General features: G+C 26.9%; 1 protein-coding gene across 3 annotated transcripts in view; it reads left to right on the top strand.

The window, feature by feature from the left end:
* Positions 1 to 11,175, top strand: part of LOC107443847 (serine-rich adhesin for platelets) — a 31,552-nt gene that overhangs the window by 13,959 nt on the left and 6,418 nt on the right. For 2 of the 3 annotated variants that reach the window (XM_016057851.3, XM_071186133.1), the window contains exons 6-9: positions 2,828 to 2,995; positions 5,514 to 5,549; positions 7,334 to 7,563; positions 10,276 to 10,443. In XM_016057851.3, coding sequence (XP_015913337.1) covers positions 2,828 to 2,995; positions 5,514 to 5,549; positions 7,334 to 7,563; positions 10,276 to 10,443 — 602 coding nt within the window. The remainder of the gene's footprint in view (positions 1 to 2,827; positions 2,996 to 5,513; positions 5,550 to 7,333; positions 7,564 to 10,275; positions 10,444 to 11,175) is intronic. The other variant, XM_071186134.1, reaches the window with a different exon arrangement.

The raw sequence follows: 11,175 nt of genomic DNA, 5'->3' as shown, positions 1-11,175 counted from the left end.
TTAGACTATAACATGAACATAATGATTTGGTCCATTGTTAAAGTTTTTTTTCCCCAATATAATTTAAAAAGTAATATTACTGATATATTTGCTATAAATCACATAACAGTATTTATTAAAAGAAATGAAATATTAATGTATATTCTCAGTAGTTTTAATTTGCTAAACCAAGTAGTTTTTCAAGTAATAATTGTCTCTTATGTGAACTGAGGAAAAATATAATTTCCAGCTTTATTTTTTCAATTGGTAATTTTTATTTTCACTAAATGTTAAGTATCAATGTAGTCGTTTTTATAATAATAGATTAGTACGCAATTGTATGTCAACACATTATTTATTACCTTAAACTGTCTGGAATTTATTATTAAAGGGCTGCGCTTGCGTAAAATTTACTATCGTGGAAATTCAGCTTTTTTGCCTTTTGGCTAATCTCATCCCTGAAAACTGGAATGTCATGTTTGTATGTTTATGAAAAATTATATTTTTAGAAACAATAAGTAAACTGTCATTATTATTTTTTTTTTAAAGGGTCTGGAATGAATTTTTTCCAAGGGTATGAAAACCCTGTATAGTCAAACTTCGTTTAAGGTTCTGTATCTCAAAAGAATAAATGAAGTTGTCCTATTATTTCTGTGGGGCATTCAAGTAGAAAGGCTATGAATGATAAATTCTAGATTACTCAAAGGATCATTTAAAGCCTTTATGCGTATGATTTGAATAAAAAACACTGATCTTTGAAAAACTTATGCAGCTTTAACATTCTGATCATCAAAGATCTTTTATTTTATTAGTGTTTCTTAATGGTTTTAAACATAACATTGATAGTGAATAATGCTTAACGTTGTGAAGAAAAGCTGAAATAATACCACTTAAAAAGGCATAATATGGTTTCAGTTCTATAATGACAAACATTTTTCAGTGTAAAAACACAAAATTAAGTAGGAAAATGCATGCAGAAACGCTGAAGAAAATTGCGAACAAGTTACAACAAGGAAAAAAAAAATTATACTAATTAATAGATGAGGGGAACAAGCATGAACAAAAAAAAAGGGAGATTGAGGATTCGTTTGATAAGAGTAGGTTCCAAGAAACAGAAGGTGAATTTGTTTGTTAAATATGTGTGTTATTTAGTGTGACGATGTTTAAAGTTACAAAATTGGGCACAAAAATATACTTTTTCTAAAGACCTTTTTTCGACGGTTTCGGATTTCATACCCCCAAAATATAGGGGGTAGCTAGAATCTGGAAAATACTGTTACAGTAGCAGAGTTCTCCCTATAAAAGAGCAGGGTGCTTCGTCATAGAGACGAGCACTTTGTGTTTTGAAAAAGCACTCTCTTACACTGTTTGTTAAAATGTGTAATGTTATGCAATACATAACTGAATTTGATCCTCAATTTTTAAATTAACCTCTTATACTATTTTGTGTGGATATTTCACAAAATAATTCTTTATCTTTATCAAATATCAACAACAAAAATATTTAAGTTTTTAAAAATAATTGAAAACAAGCTAAAACACAGTCTTTGTGCATAAATTTTCTTTAAAAAAGAAATTGAGCTAAGAAAAAAAAAAGATTAATTGATGAACAGCTTGAGAGGTTTTTTTATATATTTTAAATTGGAAAATCTAAAAAAATAAACATTTAAAGGTGCTTTTTTAAATAAAAGGTATTTTAAAAAAAACATGGTTAATTTTAAAATCACTAAAAAACTTAATAATAGACCCTCCCCCCCCCCCCCNTAAAACCCCCCCCCCCCCCCCCCCAAAAAAAAAGAAAGACGTGAAAACTTCTGGCGGGGAATGTTATGCGAATTTTAACTATATAACTAGGCAACATAAAAAATATAAAAAATTCTTACTGAAATGAAGGTATGAAATTAAAATTGAATAATTTTTAGTGACTAAATAAGTCAGAAGTGAACTCTTTATAAGAAACGGATGGCTAGAAGAACAACCTTTTTCCGAAAAAATAAAATGTCAGTGTTTCTGAGTAATGGCGGCTTATCTTTATTTAAAAAAACAAAAAGGGAGCATTTATAGAAATCAGAGAGCATGAAGGGCCCTTCTTAAAATAGATGGAGAACACAGCAATTGTTTGATCGGGAATATGGTTCAAAGTTTGAACCCCTTAATGACAATTTTACTTTTTGTGTATTTCATCATACCTTGAGGACTTTTTAAGCGAATTGAAAAATATTTGCACACTATTATAAAATTCGTTTATCCAAAGATAATTCCATGCCGAACTTATTTTTTAGTAAATATTATTTTATTCAACAATAGTTTAAACATTTTGAATTCATGCAAATTTTTTACATTATTTTAAAGTATGCAATTTTAAACGGAAAAATACGAAATTTAAGCAAAATCAGTTGAACAGTTCTTGCGAAATGTAGATAGACTTTTTGAAATTCAATTTCTTAGGAACTAATCGACTGATTTTACTCATTTCGTATTTTGCCATTTAAAAGTTGTGAAATAAAAAAAATTATAAATTTTTACTAATAGTTATAATTTGCATTCAATTCACTTAAAAAGTTCTCCAGATATGGTGAAGTAGACCAAACTATTTGAACCCTATTTCCCAGATTCCAGCTACCACCTATATTTTAAGTGCCATAAATCTGAATCCATCAAAGCAAAGTATGTTTATTCAGAGAAAGTACATTTTTGTATCTTATTTCATACCTTAAAATGTTGTTTTCACTAATTAATTAGCATATTTAATGTCATCCCTTCAAACCATTTCACAAGATACGTAAATAATTTTTAATGTATATCGTGTAAAATATTCACAAGAAAAAATATAGTTTATTTCTTTTAGTATTTTTCAATGATGAGCTATCTGATATTAAAACTTTGGAATCAAGAGGAGATATCTTCATGGAACGTTATTTACTTTTGATGAAAATAACTGGTATTTTAAGGACTACTAATCAATTAGGAGAGGGTCTCAAAGCATTATATATGTTATTATCTATGGAGGAAAAAGGTAAGAAAAAATCTATTTTGTCTCAATTTTTATGGTCGAGTTGTTCTGCTATGAAGTTAAATTTGTGTGTTTTTTTAATTTTTCGTTGTAGAGATGTAGCGAATAATCATTTGGCCAAATACCAAATTTTTTTAAAAAGAAATCATCAATGAATATTGTTTTTTATATGTAAATAAGTTTAAGTCATTGTTGATATGACTTCGAATTGTTTTTTATTAAATCTATTCAAATTTTAAAAAAAAAATAGTCGTAAAAAAACTTGCCGTACATTCAACCAAATATTTGGCTAAATTCCCAAACAGGCTTACATCCCTACTTTGTTATAATTTCGATGATAATATTTAAAAAGAAAATACATCTTAAGATGTCTTCATTCTAAATGGTTTTTATTCGTCATTCATTCATATTACAATCAATTGATTAGAAGATCTGACTCCAATGATTAGCCGAAACCTTCTTGTCAAAGTTGTCTTACAATCAATGAATAAATAAATCAATGAAATTATGATTAAAAGTGTGTTAAAATTTACAATGTTTTATACACAAAAGGACTGTGAAAGGGTTTTATCACAGAACTCTGCAAATTAACTTTTAAGTGAATTGTGTTTGAGCATAATGAAGGAAAAAGTTTTAAGGCTTAACTGTATCACAAATTAGAATATTTAATATACTTTGAAATACAGTACAGAACCCATTATCCGGAATTCAGAAAACCGGAACAAAATTCAATGAATCCCCCCCCCCCTTTTCTTAAAAATATTTTTTTTTTCCCTTATAAGATTTTAGGATTTTTCTTTCTTTTTTGAAAGATGTTTACCTTACCATCATTTTGGAAATAATCATTAGTGTATTGCTTCATCGTTTTTTCCTCTTTTTAAGATTATTTCCATTTTTTTTTTGTTGGGTTTAACAATAAAAAAACGGGGTTTTTTAGCGATTCAGAAAACCGGGGAAATCAGTTATCCGGAATAGCGATGGTTCCGATCGTTCCGGATAATCGGTTCCCTACTGTAGTAAGCAAAATCTCTCACTCTATAAAAAGTAAAGAAAAATTGAAGCAAATATATCTAAATATAATTAATTTTGTAATTTCTTATATTAACAAATAAAGTTATTTAATATACACGAATCTGTCTTCCACCTGCTCAAATGTGATAGCTTTAAAAACTATCTTGGATTCTCTAACTATGAATTTTCTTTCATTATAAAGATCCAGGACAGTGAAAGCATTTATGTAAAGTAATTCATTTGTTTCCTAAATGTAACATCTTTGAAATTTAGCCCTGGAAAGCCTCAGAGTGTTTTATTTTTACCTGGTGATCGGTTATATTGTGGTTAGCTTTATAAAACGTAAAGTTGGTTTTTAACTTATCAACAACTTATCTTACATTTCCCCCATAAATTTAACCAGAATTGCCTCTGATGCACTGCAGATCATTAAATATCTGGAAGAAGAAGAAAAAAAATACATGCCAAAATATCTGAATCATGCCAAAGAACTAGACTATATGATTCTATTAGTCTTTTAATCCTCTTAAAATAAATAAATGTAGCTCCTGTTTAAAAAGCCTCTAAAATCACTAAAGAAACTTTGACTTTGAGCTGCCTCTAATTTTTGTTCTTCCTGATTTCCAATATGTTAATAGTCTGTTTATTTGTTTTGTACACAATTTTTGTAAAATCTTATTTGGTAAACAGTATGTTAAAGTGTAAGAAGGCACTGCATTAATTTCTACTATAAAAATTTTTTACTAGAATTTACTATAAAGATTTGCTCAATTGTAGAACTTATATTGTAAATAAATTGTTATTTCAAGTAAATCATGATGAACTAAGATGTTGCTTACACGATGGGGTGTTTATTAGAGATTAAAAAGTTTATTTGTTATATAAAATATTTTATTTGTTTTAATTTATTTATTGTAAAAAATATGAATGCATGATGTATTATACTTAAACATTCTGAGAAAAACTTTCTATTGCACATACAATATATATAGACATCGTCCAAAATAAAAATATATAAAAATATTTTGTATTAAACTATATATGTATTAAATTTCGGCATCCTTGTATATTTTTTGTCACTTTTATTGAAATTTTGTGAAATAAAAATATTTATATTTTAGTAATTGTTAGAGTGAATAAAAAAAAAAGTGGACTGTAGAACACTATTTATCTGGATGTTATTTCACTGAATTGTCCAATTAAATGGAGTGATCAAGAATCATGCATTTCCCCCCTTGAATTGAATTGTTAAAAGGTAGAGAAAGGCAAAAATAATTTCTCTAGAATATCGCGTGAATTCAAATAGCTTGCAATTGCCAGTTCTAAGCCTGAAAAAATTATGAAGAGGGGCTACCTAAGAAACATTATTGCAATTGTTTCTTTTAAGTTATCTGTATTTTTTTTTCTTGATCAACTTTTATTCTGATCTGTCCAGATAATCTGCTTTCTACTGCAACTTAACTATTGTGATAGTTTTACAATATTTTTTCTAATTAAAATGCTTTTTTAGATGTAACATTTGAAGAGGATGCTGCTTTCATAAAAGGTAAAATTTTAAAAGTTATTAAAAGTATATTAGTAAAATTGAGCTATCTACATCAAGTTGTTTTAAATTTGGCTCAGTGCTTTAAATATTGCTAGTAATTGACCAACAAGCCTACTGTCGTTTTTATGGCAGTATCAAATTGTGTGTTATGAAATATAATAATTATTTTTGTCCTTGAATCTATTTTTTGTCTAACAAGTAATTAGAACCCTTAATTATCATAAAAAAATTTAATTTTCATAAAGAAAATTTTTAATTTTATTATGAAACTTTTAGTATGCAATTTTGATATTTAATGTTTAATAAAAAAGGCATTGTTTCCAAACGATTTTATTCTCAAAAGAGAAGTTATGAAAGTTTTGTAGCTATTAATATTTTTGAAATGGCTATTCTGCCATCTTCTAGAATACAGTAAAATCAAAAAAGTCCAAGAACATATGATTTTATGAAGGCTGATTTTATATACCAAATGGGGAAAAATTAATTTCAATTAAACATGATATACAATATTTTAATTTATGGAAATGTTTTTAAATAATAGAGTAATTGCTTGTGTATCAAAATGTGAAATAGCCAATTTAGCATGTTTAAAAATTCATAAAAGTTTTTGTAAATTTCAATTTATTTCTTATTCTTTGCTGTGAAGTTCATTTTGAAATATCAAGCACTTTTTGAACCTCTATTAAAAATAGATTTATCTTATTGAATGATTGATAATCACATTAACATTGAATGATGATAGACATAATTTTTGTCTATTCATAGATAGTTGTGATCTAGATTCATCCGTATTTTTTTAAAAAATTTTCTTCTTTTAATTTTCCGAAGAAGTGTAATCCACTTCTATAACTTTGTATGTGTATTGGAGGAAAAACCAAATTTGTTATGTATTGCACATCCTTCAAAACTTGGGAAAATAAAAAATTCTTTTTAAGTTTTTTTCTTTTCAAGACATGGCATAGGCCTAACAAAAATTTTATTACATAAAAAGTGATAATGATTTTATTAAAGGGTTCTTTTAACACATTTTGACATTGTGATGATTCTGTTCTTACAGATTTGATTTTAGAAAGCAGCCGTTAGTCCAATGATTTTATTAGTGGTGGTCACTGTAATTTCTTTTTTAATAAATAAATAATTAATTTGATTTTCAATACTCATGTTTTTAGGAGATAACAATTGTACAGTTTGAAAAATAATGATAATTATAAAAAAAACGGTGATGCAGCAAATCTGCATTAATACTTTTTCCAACATCTTGATTTCCAATTTTTAAATGGTCTTGTTCTCATATATGTGTTTGTTTGATATCAGAAATAGAACATTTTATCCTGAAATTACAGGAAATGTTTTACATGAACCAAAAAATTTCATATGTTAATAATTGCACATTTGTATTTTAACTAGGAATTTTTTAATTTGTTTTTACTCATTATTATTCCTTAATAACAACTATGTCTTCAATTTTGTTCTTTCATAACTTAGTGCCAAGAGTTTTTTTTTTTTTTTTTTAATGAGACAAGTTAACTTATTGATAAATTTATTTTCTTTTGTTGAACAAAACTCATTTTTTATAAGATTCTTTTCAAGTCTAGTTTTTTTATTTTATGAAATAAGTTTAGATATTTTTTATTTATTCAAAAGTATGATCTCTTTGATGTGCCATTGTTTATTTATTTTGTTTTATGTCATTCTTTTTATTATTTTATGAAATAATTTAAACTGATATTATTTATCAGATAATTTTTTTTTTCTTTTTCACAACAAAATTTTTTTTATTGCAGAATTCCGTACACTATATAGTATGTATCTCACGGATCTTTTGAATGAGGAAAGAATTGATGAAGCCTTGGATTTATTTGAAAAAAAGTGTGGACCCATTAAAGAGAATTTAAATTTGAACATCTATGCCTGTGTAAGAAGAGGTTTGCTTCTTTCCTATGCAGAAAAAGGATTGATAGACAAAGCAAAAAAACAATTTCGTATTGGATACATAAAAAATAATTATCCAAAGGTAGGTTCTTTCCCATTCTCTTAGATAATTTCATTTATTAAACCAGACAGTGTGCAGAAAAAGGTAATTCTAAATAACTTTTGGTTTAATGAATGGATCTTCATATACTGTTACTCAATCTTAATAGTTCAGAAGCCTAACCTTAAATATACTAATCAATTAGAGCAGACCATATTTTAATTAACGAAATCAAATGTGAAAACTTACTTTCTCTTAACCCCTTCCTTCTAGCTCCCATGAAAATGGCGGGGTAAGGTTTTGCCCTCTATTTCTCGCTCTCGTAAAATTTCTGGGCTGGAGTGTTCAGTAGTAACGCACCTATAAGAATAAAACTAATTCATTTCTTTTGCCCAGAAAACGTTTCATTTCTCATTTTACACACCAGGTGGCAGTAGCAGGATAATTTTAAAGTAGCTGTAGATAGTTAGTTTATTTTAAACTAGATGTCAAAAAATGGGCACTTTTATGACCGTTTTCTTGAAAATTAAACGATCATTAAGGGGTTAATAAAAAAAATTTTTCGGGATTTTGATTCTTGTCCCTCTAATGTTGGAAAAAAGCTACATAGTTTCTAAGTTATCAAATTTTTAAAAAAATTTATATTTAAAATTTAATGTCTCAGAACTATTTAACAGACTTCATTCAATTGTTATATTTTGCCTTTAAAAAGTACATTTTTTAAAATAATGTAAAAATTTATGTACCTAACAACTCGAAAATTTTCAACCATTAATAAATAAAATGATAAATAATTGTTAAAAATTATTGACACCGGGGAAATTCTTTGGATGAATACCTTTTGTAATTTTGTGCAAAAAGTAAAATTGACATTGCGGGATCCAAACTTACAATCATTCTCTTAATCTGATTACCACCTCTTACTTTATAAAAAGTTATTCAGGGTATTCACTTTTTTATTTTGCACTCTATCCATGTCGTTTCCTTAGTTGGCACTCAAATTTTTTTTCAACCTTAATGTCATTAATTCAGTCTTTACCTCAAATAAGCTTGGATAACTCCATATTTAAATTAAACAATTAGAGCGTTTATTATCAATCTGTCAGTTTAGGCAGGCTCAAAATTTGATTCCAAACAGCATTTTATAAAAATGAATAAATTTCTTTAAGTTGTGAATTAATGTTGACCTAATTTTTGTTCAGTGCCCAAAATAAAAAAAACTGACCACTTTGATTAACTTTCGATTGGATCTCCTCATTCTCAGAATCAGTATTAAAGTTTCAAGGGGGTGACCTCAAATATGCAAATTAATTAGTGCAAACGATATTTTAAGTTACAAAATCAAATTACAAAAACTTAATTTCTTGGAATAAACATACCTTTTTTTTTATGCATTCAGATTTCTTACCATTAACATGTAGAGGGTACTTGTAATCTGGTAAAATGTTTTGCACAAATTATGAAAATTTTTTGCCCAAAGAGAATTCCATGCAGAATATAACTTTTAGTATGTTATCGATATTTTTTTTTATTCTTTTACTTAATAATAGTTTAAAATCTTTAATAATTAATCTTTTAAAATTTTGCAATTTAAATGGCAAAATACCAACTTTATGTGAAATTGGTCAAATGATTTCTGAGAAATGATTTGAGCAATTTCTGAGAATTTTAAAAAGCTGTACTTTTAAAATTCGATATTTCCGAAACTATTCGAGCAATTTTACTCTAATTTTCTATTTTGCTCTGTAAAATGCATTTTTTTAAAAATAATTTAATAAAATGTATACATTACAATTCCAATTTTTTTCAATGATTAGTAAATAAAATTACAAAAATTGATAAATATTCACGAAAAGTTATTTTTTGCTCTCGAGATATAGCGAAATAAGCAAAAATTTAAATTAACTAATTTTAGACCACTCCTGATCAAACTATTGCAGGGGTCTGTCAAGGTTTTTCCGAGAGGTACATATTTTGTGAAAATTTAGGCATGAAAAATTAAAAATTATATTAAAAAATCAACACAAAATATGGATTTATCGTTTCTTAAGGATAAAATAATAAAATTTTAAGAAAAAGTATATTGTGAAACTACCGTTTTTCCTAAAGTTGAATTTGTAAAGATACCGCTGAACGGTAGTAAATTCGGCCTGTGCCGATCCCTGTATTGGGACGATATTTCTCAGATGGCAGCTATCCCCTTTAATTTGGGATCGGAAACCCAAATAAATCGCGAGGGGGGGGGTATTTATTCAGAGAACATACATTTTCTTGTCTAATTTCGTAGTTTAAAATACTATCTTCACCAATTAATGAATATATTTGAGGTTACCCCCTTGAACCTTTAAATTTGAGTTCTAGAAGTTATTCATGGTGCTCTTTTTTTTTTTTCTTCTTCTTACTGCATACTCATAGTTGTGGGACCTCACTTTATGATATCCAGGTTATTTTAAGTAAATGTTTTATTTTTTGACAGGAAAATTCTAACAAGTTTAATATATATATATATAACTTGTAAGTTAGTCCATGTTTTGTATTTTTGGCAAGAAATTTTTGACCCTAGTTAGCACAATTCCGATATTACGCTTGCAGTATCTCATTTGTTGAGGGTAGAGTGTGAATGATTGTAGTTTTTTGAAAAAAGTTATAATTTTATGAAATGTATCTATTTTTTTCTATATTTTAATTCTTATTATAAGCATCTAAAACTAATATACAAATGTTTTGAAAAAGTGATGAACATTTATTTTTCAGCTTGATGAAAATCCAAAGCAACCATTTTGTTATTGGATTAAAACTTTTTGGACAAAATATGAAATAAAATTTGCTCTAGAAATGTTTTTTGAAGAATTGCATCCAATTTTGCTTACCAAGAATACGCCTGGCTCCAGAGGTTGTTTCAAAATTTGGCTCCAATTAAGGGTAATAATGAATTATTTTCCCTTTTCCCCACAATTCTTTGGTTTGCGTTGCCCACTGTTAAATTTATATGTTATTGATATTATTGTTCATAATATTGCAAAAGAATTTATACATATCATGCACCTTAGAGAGACATACACCCATACAGAGAGAATAAAACCATAGAATGCAGTATTTAATGTATGGTAACGGTTAAAGTAAAATTATGGTTTTCAAAATTACAATTCTTATTACCACAAATCTAGTAAAAAATAGAAGATTGAAAAGTAAATTTAACCAAATGCATGATTTTTAAGTCATGCTTTAAAGTATCATGTTAAAATTACAAATTTTTACCTCATTTACCAAATTTTAATACATATCACTTAACCATATTTTATTGTTAACATTGCAAAAATCAATGCCAAAATAAAGCTTAAATTTGATAAAACTTAACCAGGGTTGGGTTTTTGACGTCAAAAAGTGATTTTTGACATGACAAGGGTATAATACTGGTTTAAACCGTCAAAAACTGAAGTTTGCCAAGAAAATATATAAACTTCAAAACTACCAACAGTTACCATGCATTATATTGAAATTTAATTATACTATAGGTAATCAGCAGGTTTTAAAATATTTTTTAATTAAAATTAAGGTAAAATAACAGATTTAAAATCTCAGAAATTTATATTCAAATGCATGTGCAGAAAAATTTTGCACAAAAATTTTTTAAATATTTATATTTAAAAAAAA

This window comes from Parasteatoda tepidariorum, chromosome 10, assembly GCF_043381705.1.
Source record: "Parasteatoda tepidariorum isolate YZ-2023 chromosome 10, CAS_Ptep_4.0, whole genome shotgun sequence".
Lineage (NCBI taxonomy): Eukaryota > Metazoa > Arthropoda > Arachnida > Araneae > Theridiidae > Parasteatoda > Parasteatoda tepidariorum.
The sequence above is the reverse complement of the archived record's forward strand: the minus strand, read 5'-3'. Positions and strand labels throughout refer to the sequence as shown.